General features: G+C 33.1%; 3 protein-coding genes across 3 annotated transcripts; 2 read left to right on the plus strand and 1 right to left on the minus strand.

Annotated features, from left to right (window-relative positions):
* The first annotated feature begins 626 nt into the window (after positions 1-626).
* LOC126844074 (uncharacterized) lies at positions 627-2,942 on the plus strand. Its single transcript, XM_050581930.1, has 4 exons — positions 627-695; positions 1,225-1,488; positions 2,706-2,891; positions 2,939-2,942. Exons 1-4 carry the CDS (start codon positions 631-633, stop codon positions 2,940-2,942), a joined length of 519 nt encoding a protein of 172 aa, XP_050437887.1. The 5' UTR covers positions 627-630.
* A 19-nt stretch (positions 2,943-2,961) lies between these two features.
* On the plus strand, positions 2,962-6,042 carry LOC126844072 (uncharacterized). Its single transcript, XM_050581928.1, has 3 exons — positions 2,962-4,376; positions 4,446-4,656; positions 5,944-6,042. The coding sequence occupies exons 1-2, from the start codon at positions 3,010-3,012 to the stop codon at positions 4,504-4,506; spliced, it is 1,428 nt and encodes a 475-aa protein (XP_050437885.1). The 5' UTR covers positions 2,962-3,009; the 3' UTR covers positions 4,507-4,656; positions 5,944-6,042.
* A 3,915-nt stretch (positions 6,043-9,957) lies between these two features.
* LOC126844073 (uncharacterized) lies at positions 9,958-12,413 on the minus strand. The gene is made up of 4 exons (XM_050581929.1): positions 11,654-12,413; positions 11,094-11,318; positions 10,384-10,513; positions 9,958-10,038 (listed from the first exon to the last, which is right to left on the minus strand). Exons 1-3 carry the CDS (start codon positions 12,403-12,405, stop codon positions 10,423-10,425), a joined length of 1,068 nt encoding a protein of 355 aa, XP_050437886.1. The 5' UTR covers positions 12,406-12,413; the 3' UTR covers positions 9,958-10,038; positions 10,384-10,422.
* Between the last annotated feature and the right edge of the window lie 985 nt (positions 12,414-13,398).

The following is a 13,398-nucleotide window of genomic DNA, read 5'->3' on the forward strand; positions in this document are numbered from 1 at the left end:
AATTGTATTCCTGTGATTGATGAATGTTCGTGACCATTATAATTAATATATAAATATTGAATAAATACAAGATTTTACTTGATCATTTTTTGCCTAAACTTAAAATATTTTTATGTAAAATATAACTAATTTTTATCTTATAATCGATTTTAAATCTCAAAATACCAAAATTGCCTTTCCTAATAAATCAATTAAATTGCAATTAACATATAATAAGATTGAGCTATTATAGAGAAATATAACATAAATTATGACTGTTCGTTAACCATGTTTGAATTTTTACTTCTCGCATTATTAGCATTTTAAGATGGAACCACAGATTAGATAAAACTTTATCTAATCTGTGATGAAGCCATGAGGTGGAGAGCACTGTGCAGCTTATTTAATTCTCACTCACTCGCCCACATTTTACACTTTTGTCTTCATCACTAACTTCACATGCGAACATACTTAAATTTTATACATAGTGATTAACTTTTAAAATTTTGCATTTATATAACATTTTATCATAATCTTTAAACTCTATGTATCCCTTCAATAAAAATAATATTATGTAAAATATAATCAATTTTCATATAATATTAAAAAAAACTGAAATATTTGATGTTTTTTACTCGTAGATATAACAATATGATCAACGGGATTAATGTTAAACACGAATGTTCAATTACAACAGATGTCAAAAACGAATTCAAGTAAGGCTCTTTTTAGTATTAAAACATATTCTGTAAACAAGTGTATTACATATTTAGTATGTAACGACTATGTAAATATATGTTTTTTAAACTATACGCTTTGCCAACTAAACCCTTTATTTTAGTGTTTTATTTTATTTTATTCGGTATTGTTACAAGTCTCTTTTTTTCTGTATATGTTTCATTGTTCAAAATCAATATTTCTTGAGTTATCCATGGGTAAATAGATGCTAAACGTTTGGTTCAGTTCACATTGGAGGCTTTTATTATGTTTTCTTTCACAGAATTAAATTCTAGACATATTTATCTTATGTAGTAAACATTTGAACAAAACTTGTTCATGTATATATATCAGTTTTCATTAACATTTTCTCATAATCTGAACTCTATACATATAATAATAAATAAAACAAGATTTCATTTGAAAATTTGTATGCCTACACCAAAAATTATATTATGTAAAATATAATCAATTTTTATATATTATTTAAAAAAACTAGGTATAACATTTGTTATTTTTTACTTGTAGAGATAACCATACGATCGACGGCATTAATGTTCAACCTGAATTTGATGAAATGCAAGATTATTGCTTTGGATCGTTGATACAACATGAAGAAACGATACCTATGGACATGAAAGTAACAAACAACTTGCCTGACGAAAAATGCGATTTGTGTTTAGAATCATTTACATCCGAAAATCAATTGAAACATCATATTACAACATCGCACAATTGTATTCCTGTGATTGATGAATGTTCAATTACAACAGATGTCGAAAACAAATACGAGTAAGGAACTTTTTAATATGAAAATATATTTTGCAAAAGGGTGTGTATTACATATCGCCGCCCCAGTAGAACAATGACACAACGACAACATTTGGTTAAATGGGCTAAATGCTTCAATATGTTTAGATACAGCGACCGTATTAGGTAGAAAAACGACGTAACTGTAGTTGTAATAATTAATTGTGCATTCATGAATTATAAACATTTTAGTGAAAAATAATTTGGTTTTTTGGTTCTCTTGTTAAATTTCAATTATTGCAGTTGTTTCATTGTTTTACCGGGCGGCGATATATAGTAACGACTCTGTAAATATATGTTTTTTTTAAACTATAGGCTTTGCCAACTAAACCCTATATTTTGGTGTTTTAATATTTTATTTTTTTCGGTATTGTTACAAGTCTCTTTTTGTCTGTATATGTTTCTTTGTTCAAAATCTTGAGTTATCCATGGGTAAATAGGTGCTAAGCGTTTGATTCAGTTTAGATTGGCGGCATTTATTATGTCTTCTTTGACAGAATTAAATTCTAGCTGTCCATTTATTTTTCTTATCTAGTAAACATTTGAACAGAACTTGTTGATGTATATATTTCAGTTTTATAAAATAATTAGAAAAAATACACTTTTGAGTAGTAGTGTATAAGAGAGTAGACCAAATCTGAGTAGGGATAGGGGGTAGTAGATAAGGGTGAGATTTAGCCGGTAAATAACCGAAAAAATGTGTTACCAAAAAAGCGTTACGCTGTTACGCGCCGCAATGTAACAAAAACTACGAAGCGACGACGAAAGACAATTATCGGAATGACCATTTCGGATCTATTTTGAATGTTAATCTGTTACGCTGTTATCTGATTTGAGATAAGAGATATGTTGTACGTTCAACGTTCAAATTAGAACTAAATAATAAATTCAAAACAGTTTAAGAGCCCAATTTCTCTATGAATTGTTTTAAGCCAGATAATAAACACTACATTGATTTTTTTCATTGAGTGTACATAATTTTGCAATCTCCTTGGCCTTATGCTATAACTGGAAGCTTCATGGAACTTCACGATCTTTTATATGTTCTGGCCAAAAGTAACTTAACATAGTTTAATATATAGAGAATTAAACTATTTTGAGTTTATCATTTAGTTCTAATTTGAACGTTGAACGTACAACATAACTTAGCTAATACGTACTTAACATAACGTAGCTAATAATTATTGTATGGAATATAGTGTTACTTACAAGATGGATTCTGATGAATTTTGGACGTTTGTCAACAATACATCGTTTTCGTCACAAACAACAGACGCTGAAAAATATCAACGCTTTCTACAACAGCGAAACCGAGTATGTAAGAAAGTAGATAATAGATCCGATCAATCCAACGAGGAAATTAACATTGATCCGATACCAAATTTGCAACTAACGAACCCTGATGAGGCGGAGCAAATGCCGACGCAGAAAGATAAACGAAAGGAACCACCGAAGACAAACACGGAAAGACAGCGCGAATACCGAGCACGCAAGAAATGGAAGATGGATAACCCTGATTCGGCGGACTTAACGACGACGCAGAAAGATGAGCGAAAGAAACCACCGAAAACAAGAGCGGAAATACAGCGCGAATACCGAGCGCGCAAAAAATTAGAGATATATAACCCTGATGCGGCGGACTCTATGACGATGCAGGTAGATGAGCGAAAGAAACTACCGAAAACAAGAGCGGCAATACAGCGCGAATACCGAGCGCGCAAAAAATTAGAGATATATAACCCTGATGCGGCGGAGCTAATGCCGACGCAGAAAGATAAACGAAAGGAACCACCGAAGACAAACACGGAAAGACAGCGCGAATACCGAGCACGCAAGATATTGAAGATTGATAACCCTGATGCGGCGGACTCTACGACGACGCAGATAGATGAGCGAAAGAAACCACCGAAAACAAGAGCGGAAATACAGCGCGAATACCGAGCGCGCAAAAAATTAGAGATATATAACCCTGATGCGGCGGACTCTACGACGATGCAGGTAGATGAGCGAAAGAAACTACCGAAAACAAACATGGAAAGACAGCGCGAATACCGAGCACGCAAGAAATTGAAGATGGATAACCCTGATTCGGCGGACTTAACGACGACAAAGAAAGATGAGCGAAAGAAACTACCGAAAACAAACATGGAAAGACAGCGCGAATACCGAGCACGCAAGAAATTGAAGATGGATAACCCTGATTCGGCGGACTTAACGACGACAAAGAAAGATGAGCGAAAGGAACCACCGAAGACAAACACGGAAAGACAGCGCGAATACCGAGCGTGCAAAAAATTGGAGATATATAACCCTGATGCGGCGGACCCCACGACGACGCAGCTAGATAAACGAAAGAAACCACCGAAAACAAGAGCGGAAATACAGCGCGAATACCGAGCGCGCAAAAAAATAGAGATATATAACTCTGATGCGGCGGATTCTACGACGATGCAGGTAGATGAGCGAAAGAAACTACCGAAAACAAACACGGAAAGACAGCGCGAATACCGAGCGCGCAAAAAATTGGAGATTGATAACCCTGATGCGGCAGACCCTACGACGCCGCAGATAGATGAGCGAAAGGAACCACCGAAAACAAGAGCGGAAATACAGCGTGAATACCGAGCACGCAAGATATTGAAGATTGATAACCCTGATGCGGCGGACCCTACGACGACGCAGATAGATGAGCGAAAGAAACCACCGAAAACAAGAGCGGAAATACAGCGCGAATACCGAGCACGCAAGATATTACAACCTGCCAAGAATGTCGCAGAAGAGATGGAAATTCGCGACGTAAACCATTCGTACGTTTCGCCACCTTGCTCTCCCGCCGACCTACAATTCGACAAGCGCTTCACGTCACAAAAGTGAGCATAGTTATAAATAATTTTCCCAAATTACTATTATTATAATAGACTATAACTCTTTTTTCACAGCTCGTTGACACACAACTCTGTCAAAGAGTCATTGCAAGTTTGGGACGTGAGATTGCGCTAACTGGTAAAATGATCAAGTGGCACCAAAGTCTACTCAGCGCACTCTTCAAGAATATAGATGAAGAGAAGAAAGTTCTACATATTTTAGAGAACAAGCAAAAGAATATGAACACCCTACAGCGTCCAACCAGATCCGACGTCTAGCTGTCTTGTTCGTATAAATTCGCAACGATATTACTGTATCGCGCATATTAATTTTATGTATTTTATGCAATATAAAAACTACTTTCTTTCGTCAATTGTACTTTTAAAATTTTTTTGGAAACTTTCGACTTGTGTGACTCGTTAACTAACCTAACCTATTTATCCTGAAATTTATTCGGACATGAAAATGTTCTATCGTGTTTGCAGACTCGGCTGAAAAATGGGCTTTTTCGGTTATTCGCCAGGGTTATGTACCAGAGCTAAGACATGAAAATGTCAATATTGTATGTTATTTATAATTAAAATAAAATAAATGGTTATTTTTTGGTATTGAAAAAAAGTATGCTGTGAAATTGGGTTGGTCTGATCTGGGGTTCTTAAAATGTTGTTAAAATATGACTATTTTTAATAACATAATTTAAGTACAGGATTAGTTGATCCGAGTTAGAAAATACAAGTAATAAATCTTAAATAAATATTTTAAGAATAGGACCGGTACTTGAATGGCATCTACGGTCTAAGGCTGAAACTATAGTATCTCAATAATCCTCTAAGTTCTCCCATTTCATTAAGTACACTGTCATTGGTACGGAACTCCATTAGCAACCTGCGCCAGCACCACATTTCGAAGCTTTCTAAATATCTTTCTTCTGCTATTTTTATCACCCAAGACTATTATTTGTATAGAGCCACGCTCCACACAAATACTTTTAACTAATCGTTTTCTCTTATGGATACTCATCTCTCTGGAGCATAGTAATTTCATGCAGTTCATAAATGCGGGTTTCGCCTGCGCTATCCTAGCTTTAATTTTCTTAGTGCTCTTGCACTTGGTGATTCAACTGCCTAGGTTTATTATATAGATGTTTACTTGTTCTGAATGGCTATTTCCCACTTGAATTTGGAGTCTGTGTCTTTGTTGTGTTTTCTGGCAACCTTAGTTTTTTACTAGTTTATCTCCACCCCTATTTTTGTCTATTGAGCTATTCCTTTATTTCTTGGATTGGTTGTTCGAAATATACATTAAACAACATTGGTGACATAGGACATACTCATCTAGTGCCTTTCCATGTTTTTGGTGTTGCTGATTGGTCTTCCATTCCTATTTCTGCAGTTAATATAATATAAAACCTGTATTATATATATAAGTTGCTCATACCGGTTATTTTGTTAATAATATTTTTTGTTCTCTTGTAGTAGAAAGTAAAAAATTCTATGTTAGCACTCATTGCTCGTTTGCTGGTATTTTTATAACATTTTTAGTTTTAATACGTATATTTATTTTACTTTTTAGTGTTGGAGAAACTTGCGTTGATACAAAAGTAAAAGTTGAAATTGAAGGAAACGGTGGTCTTTTGGATTCGCAAACAATAAACTACAAAAATACTTTTAGGTAAGGCTGAGTGTTCAATTTAATATATTAAATTATCAATAGTTTTGTCGTTTAACGAAAATACAATGTAAGCTATACTCGTATATGTACACACAATAATAAAGAGTTTTCTTAGTAACCGATTTTCCAATTCAACGTACATAAATGTACATCAACATTCATTCAACAGACAATTAAAATTTACTAGCCTGTATTTTTTGTACATTTGATACATTTACAAAGATCAAATTAGAATTTATAATAATATTATACAATTGTGAAAAGGATATATTTTTTCAAAATTTTATAATTTATTGTTCGACAATGTTTTGTTGTAGTGACGATCGTACGAGAAATGAAGTGAATAAAAACACTGATGGTTGTTATTTCGAATCGAGGATTGAAACAGATAAAAACAAACAAACAGCAACAAAGTATAACAATGAAGATATAACAAAACAGCGGTTTTTCCAATGTAATTTATGTCTAAAAATTTATAACACAAAAAAACATATAACTTTACATTTATTAAAATCCCACCGAGGTTCAGCTGATGAACACTGTTCCCAAAAACTCAAAACTATACAGCGCAATAAGTTTACTAATACATACGCGAACATCAGCCGACCCTATAAATGTGACATCTGCCTTAAGCATTTTTCTAAATGTTCTGACCTCACACGACACGAACGAGTGCACACTGGGGAAAAACCCTACAAATGTAATGTGTGCTCGAAGACATTTTCTCTTAAATGCAGCCTCACAAAACACCAACGCGTGCACACCGGCGTAAAGCCCTTCAAGTGTAATGTGTGCTTAAAGACTTTTTCCGAAAAATACAGCCTCATAAAACACCAACGCTTGCACACCGGGGAAAAGCCCTACAAATGTAACGTGTGCCCAAAGACATTTACTGTTAAATCCAGCCTCACAAAACACCAACGAGTGCACACCGGCGTAAAGCCCTACAAATGTAACTTTTGTCCAGTAACTTTTTCTGATAAATCCAATCTCACAATACATGAACGCGTGCATACTGGAGTCAAACCTTTCAAATGTAATGCGTGCTCTAAGTCATTTGCTCGAAAACCCCACCTCACACAACACAAATGCCGTGCACCATTATTATAATGTCAGACAATGATTTATATATAACCTAAAAAATTTGTATTTAAATGTATAAGGACATGTTTTATTTATATTTTTATTGTATTGGACATCTTGTAATGTTTTTTTTAAATATTTTAACTTTTGTGTTTTTTCTAAATAATTGTTAATACATATTTTGTTACATCGTTGGTTAATTTTGTCAGTATTTATAATTAACATTGGTTGTAATTTTGTATACATTGGAAATATTTATGCACTATGATTTAAAATTAATATCTTACAACAATCTATTTCGTTGTTTTTTTTAATTTTTATGTAAAATAATATTAGATTTATATATTTTCTGTTTTTTTTAAGTAGGGATAGCAAAAAAAATAATTAAAAATTATAATTCCGTTATAACAATTTTCATGTTCCACGTTTAAAGGAAATAAAACGTAGAAAATAATTATTTTTAATTTTTTCTGTGATTAATTGGTGAACGGTTATTGAACTAGGACATCATATTGTTACAGTGTCGTTTTTTGTGGTGCATAATCAGGATGAAAAATAAGACCCCTTTTCACCAGTTTAGTTTTTAATAAAATAATGTTATCTTGGAAATTTTATTGTCAACGTAGAAGTTAGGAAGTTTTGGCCGAAATATCATACAAAATCAAACGTTTAAAATATCATGTTTAATAAAACTGCGTTAGGCAATTTACATATTATTATGTATTATGGACATAATATTATGACCATCCTGTGTAGTAAAAATGTTGTCTGGCTTTTTGGTCTAAAATAATCCAAAATGACTTTTACTCGTAGCAAAAATTATTAAAATTGGAATCTTATACAAACTAACCGTAAAATAAATGACAATGATTTTTTTTTTGAATATTACCTACACAAAACTCCTTAAGACCAGACAGCATGCGATCCCCTCAAGACAGGCGATAACACTTTTTGTTTGGCCTACAATATCGAGCAAGAGGAATAATAGGTAGATGTGTAATATGCAATAATTATTTTTGCTGCCGATTCCTTGCACTAACCTAAGTTGATGTATAATTTTTAACCGTATGTACACACACCGCGGTGTGTCGGATAACCGTGAACAAACACAATTGCCAAAATATAGTTTTTTTTAACTGCTGTTCAAACACCTACTTCTGCTGAAATTGACACGTTTTGAACATTCAAAACCATTGTTTTTTTTTGTTTTTTTTTCACCGACGTCCAAAGAGCGGTATTTCATATTTGTCCGTAGTCTATCGGCTGCTTGAATCGATAATAATTTCGCAATTGAATAGTATATTATGGAAAGTATGTTGGTTTACCTTCGAAGAAATGTGTCCACGCGACGGGCGTGGGGTATAGGCAATTTTGTGTACACAACTAGCTGGTGTATTAGTCGTTCTGCGTCGCACAGTGGTCTAAAATCCAAAAAACGCCACCAAAAATAATATCTTCTTAATTTATGATTAAAAAAGGTTTGGTTGTATGTTTAAAAATCGCTTATAATAATAATTATACTGCACTCCACCATTAATTGATAGGCGGTGACGCCGACTAAAGTCTAGTAGGAGAGGCAAAAAAATATTATGGACACCCACCCCAGGTTAGGATAGGTTACAATAGCATCGTCTATTTTGAAATTTTTAATTTGGCGGTAGCAATTATGTAATGTTAATAGCTACTTAATTCCGATAAAGTAGCCGCAAAGGATCCTTCATTATCCATTTAAATAACGCACAAGATATAATATGTTTTTATTTTAACTGTGCTTGACTCTGTACACTTTTAGGGCACGCGTTTCTTACTACTGGCGTTTGAAAGCTTATGTAAAATCCCTTCAAGATTGACCATAGCTACAGTTTTGATTTCTATTATATAAAAAAATAAAATGGTTTTCTTCAGTATTTCAAAGATTGTTTCTAGAATGGAGCAATAACGTCATATATAATTTGGTTAAAAATCTGTGGTGAATTTTTTAAGGAAAGACCAAACATGGGGAATTAACACTTTGTAAGTTTGTAGGTTGGAATGAGTAAAATGTCGTATACATGAATAACAACGTCTACAAATTATTGGAGAAAAACGGTTCAACCTTAAACGTAACCACCCTGATTGTAAAAATACAATATTAAGTACATCAAACACTGTTGTCACTGCAATCCTATTATAGATAGTTGTATTTCTACAGATTCGCATCGAAACGTTTATTTGAAAGTGATTTTAACACATTCAGACATCTAGGTCTAACTCAAGTCCCAATCCCATTGTACTGGCTTTTTGCTTTATGAATATCCGTCGTAGCCATACACGTAGCCATTGTATGTAATCGTTTGCGCAAGGTATTTTTTTTTTTATTCAAATTTACTAATTGTTTACGGACTACTTATGGCAGTAGTTGTTAAATAATAATAAAATATTATCTATGTACGCACATGTTATGTAAATGTTATACCTACCAGATAGTAGACTCAATAGTTGGGTAAATACCTGAATATTAGATTCGATAAAATTTTCGACTTTTGATCATACATGTTATAACCTTGGAATTTTTCATATAACTAAAAAGTTTTCAAACAAAAATTAGATTCTAACAATGACACTTTTTAATATCATTTTGTCGTTAGATCAACGTACTTTATTGATTAAAATGTAATACTTGATTTAAGTTTGGCGACATTGATATACATCATAGAAAGTATTTTGGGCACTCAAGTGGGTTAACCGTTTTTATTTAAGCAGCGTTTACTAGCAAAACATTAAATAAAATCCCATAAGTTGCAGAGTTAATATATTGTACAATAATTTCTGTAATTTTTACATTAGATTGTTTATTCGTTTATTAACTATTGAGACATGTCAATGTATATTTATGATAGCAGATCCTAGATTCTTCGTGTTGGTTTATGTAGTCTGGAAAAAGTACAAAAATTGTTAAAAATGGATATAAGTTTGGTTTTTGGTTGTTCCTGGTAAAAACCGAATGTATATTTTACTAGCAACCTTTCTAATCATTTTCGCATTAAGGCAGAACTTGGTAACTTTTCTTTCTCATTCTGTGTTAAGGAAGTAAACAATTTCAACATGTTTTTACTAAGCAAGTTTATGGACAGTAAGATTTAACAAAACCTTATACATTTAGGAAGCCAGTAAAGATAGATTAGGTTAAGTTATTTAAAATGTTTGAAGACTCATTCTTTGTTAATAGACGTGCTTGCTATGCTACATTCCTACTTAATATCAATACATTATACTTACATTACTGCTGTTTTCAAGATAATCACTGAACGATTTATCTTAATCGCGAAACAATATCATACCTATTTTTACATCACTTTGCCGCTCATAATAGGTGGTTTCTACAAGTTTCATTTTAATTTCGGACGTGCTTAAATATAATAATAATACATTTTAAGGTCTCTTAAAAAATTTATAGTTTTGTAGTTTTCCATTTAAAAAAATTGTTTATTTATTATATTTTACAACATTGTTAAATTTAATTATATTCCAACACTTAGAAATTATATTATTATCAGAAAAAAAATTCTTATTTAACCCTATTTAAAAAGATGGATTGCACAGGAGAAGAACAAATTTGGAGGTGCAGCAAATATATAAAAAATCTATTATAGATGCACACCTTATGAGTAATGAGTAAAGCCACGTAGGCCGAGTATGGAAGTCAGTGGGTATATCAAGAGTCATTCTAATTGAGTCATGGTACCAAAATAAATGAAGAAACAATAACAATAACAACAAAAGCGATTTAAACAATTGCAATCAATGTACCCAAATCCAATTATCTCGTTTACGACCTTCTAGTCTATATTCTTTCGCTATACTGTCTAATTCCTATTTTTTTCCAATCCACCGTTCGATAAGTATCTCGTCTACATCATTCTACTTCCTGGGACGTCCAATAAAATCTGCATTTATTTAATAGGATGTATTAATATTTTATATCTTACCGTCCAGAGCGGCTATGGCCATAAATGTCCGTTGGCTTGTTAGTATTTTTAAAATCCGTTTTGAAACCAGAAATCTCGAATTCCAAATTCTCTACGAAGCAACCCGAAGCCGCTATTTCGGCATATGCTGGCTGTTTTCCCGGAATCGGTTTTGAAAAATCTCTGTACAACTCCGAATTAGAGTCTCTGGCCTCCAGGTACGGCACTGGTACAGTAACTTCTCGACTAAATAAAAAAAAACAAAGTACAAATAACAACTATTTAGTTCATGGGGTGAATAGTTGGGAAAGTAAAAAAAATTAACAATAATTAAAGAATGAAATATTAATAATAATCAAAGACAGCGAGTGGTCATCGGTAAAGTTTTGGTATACGGCAACGATGCGGTCGTTGCACTCTCACACCCGGTGAGTCCAGCGAGACATAATGCACAAAGTATTTTGTATTTTAAGATTGAAATACAAAATATAAAGTACATGTAACTTAATGATTAATATATAATATAAAGACACACGTAACTTAAAAGACAAAAAACAAATTGAAATACGTATTTTTAATACTTGTAGTTTGTATGCTGCCCATCCTTGCTAGCCTCTCTGGCCTTCATTGCATCAAAATGCGTCAGAAGCCCCACGAAATCTCCGTGGACGTCCGTTTTTAGGGATTCGAAGTTCTTAACAAAACTGATGTCGTGTGGTACGCACTTGTCTTCGATGACACTGTCGAACAATTGAATCGCCTCATTGAGAACGCAGACAAGTTCGTTAAGGGCGTCAAAAAACGGTAGGTTATATTCGTTGGTAAACCTCGTTTTTATCACTTCAGTATAGGTTTTGTACTTGATATTTAAACCGAGCTTCTTCTCGATGAGTCCTGCCCATAAAATGTGGAGTTCCCTCTTTGGCGTACTATGGAATCGGTGGAATGCGAATATTTTTTCAACGCCTATTCCTAATTTAATGTCAAAGTCTAATATATTTTTGTCCCACTGTATCGAATGATACATTTCTTGAAATAGTTCATTTTCATACATTGATCGAATATCGAAATTCGAAGAATTTAGTTTCGCATGATTTATGGCCCAGTTGATGTTGGTTTTGTGCTCCCACAAATCCTGAAATATTAAGTAAGCGGTTATGCTTGCGTACCTCGCTAACGTGCATTGATAAGCTATTTTGATTGTACTGCGAATCGATTCCACTTCCGTCACAGTGCTTTTGTCAGCATTTCGCTTAAAATTGTCCACAGCCGCTTTAACGTTAACAGGGGTTTTAGTACCATTGACATGTTTGTAAATTATGTGTTGGTTCATAGCTGCGTTCCATTCGTCGACTTTGATCGTGCCGTTCAAAATTTGTTTTAGTTCATTCAAATTTAAATTGTCAAACTTAGACGATATGCAATAAACGCCTGAAAGACACAATAGAATCACACTAAAATGACTTAACATACTGCTATTGCTTAAGCGACGTTATATTTTTTCTACGGCTTAAGATACACTAAAACATTTTTGTCTTCAGAATATCCTTGAGGATTCAGTGTTAGCACAGTTTTTGGTTTATATTTATTAATTGTTTGCCTATGTTTATATTAATTTTGAAGAATTGAAAATCACAGTTATATTGTGTTTACCTTAAGTCTGTACTTTTTATTTGATACATATTTTCATAGCCGATCAAACTTCAAAGTGATTCAAGTCAACAAAAGTCAACATTGGTAAAACTATAAAATATTGTTTTTGTAAAAACACATTAACAATATTTAAATACTATTATAAAAATAGGTATTCGCTAAAATGTATGTTAATGTGGAGCACTACCGCGCAAACGAATAGTTGGTACATTCAAAATAAACAAACAACGCAGTTTCACCACGAGCCGTTTGTTTAGCATCGAAGCCTGTGTTTCTGATGAAATCACATTCAGATTTAAAAACTTATGTGACCCAAATTCTTCTATTCTGATTTATGTTGTACTTAATTTGACTGTGCTAGCTTACATTGTACTTGCTTAGACTGTACTTGGTTTAAGCTGTGTTCAATTTTTTTTAACTGTATCCCTGTAGTCTTGTATTATTATCAAATGACAATTCTACTAAAGTTTGGACTAAATTGAAATTTTGATTGAAAAAAGTTATAGAATTAAAGAATATGTAAATTGTTAAGGCATTTTGGACCGGAGGGTTTGAACATATTTAATTTTTGGTGTTATAAAGTACATATCAAGAAGTACGATTTCTGATCTATAAATCTGCGTCTTTGTAATACCATTGCACTCAAAGCTCCGCACCAAAGCTAACAGTTTGA

This window comes from Adelges cooleyi, unplaced genomic scaffold, assembly GCF_023614345.1.
Source record: "Adelges cooleyi isolate 19-005CV unplaced genomic scaffold, UGA_ACOO_1.1 ACOO_flye_CR_arks_rails_tigmint_CR_PRNA_611, whole genome shotgun sequence".
Taxonomy (NCBI): domain Eukaryota; kingdom Metazoa; phylum Arthropoda; class Insecta; order Hemiptera; family Adelgidae; genus Adelges; species Adelges cooleyi.

Bases quoted from the DNA above. Each gene is read 5' to 3' on its own strand.
- LOC126844073 (XM_050581929.1), bottom strand. From the start codon at position 12,405: ATGAACCAACACATAATTTACAAACATGTCAATGGTACTAAAACCCCT. The intron at 11,319-11,653 runs GTATTAAAAATA...TTTTTTATTTAG, and splicing joins GGGCAGCATACAAACTACAA to TCGAGAAGTTACTGTACCAG. The intron at 10,514-11,093 runs GTAAGATATAAA...ATTATATTTAAG, and splicing joins GGCCATAGCCGCTCTGGACG to CACGTCCGAAATTAAAATGA.
- LOC126844072 (XM_050581928.1), top strand. From the start codon at position 3,010: ATGGATAACCCTGATTCGGCGGACTTAACGACGACGCAGAAAGATGAG. The intron at 4,377-4,445 runs GTGAGCATAGTT...CTTTTTTCACAG, and splicing joins AAGCGCTTCACGTCACAAAA to CTCGTTGACACACAACTCTG.
- LOC126844074 (XM_050581930.1), top strand. From the start codon at position 631: ATGATCAACGGGATTAATGTTAAACACGAATGTTCAATTACAACAGAT. The intron at 696-1,224 runs GTAAGGCTCTTT...TTTTACTTGTAG, and splicing joins GATGTCAAAAACGAATTCAA to AGATAACCATACGATCGACG. The intron at 1,489-2,705 runs GTAAGGAACTTT...TATGGAATATAG, and splicing joins GATGTCGAAAACAAATACGA to TGTTACTTACAAGATGGATT.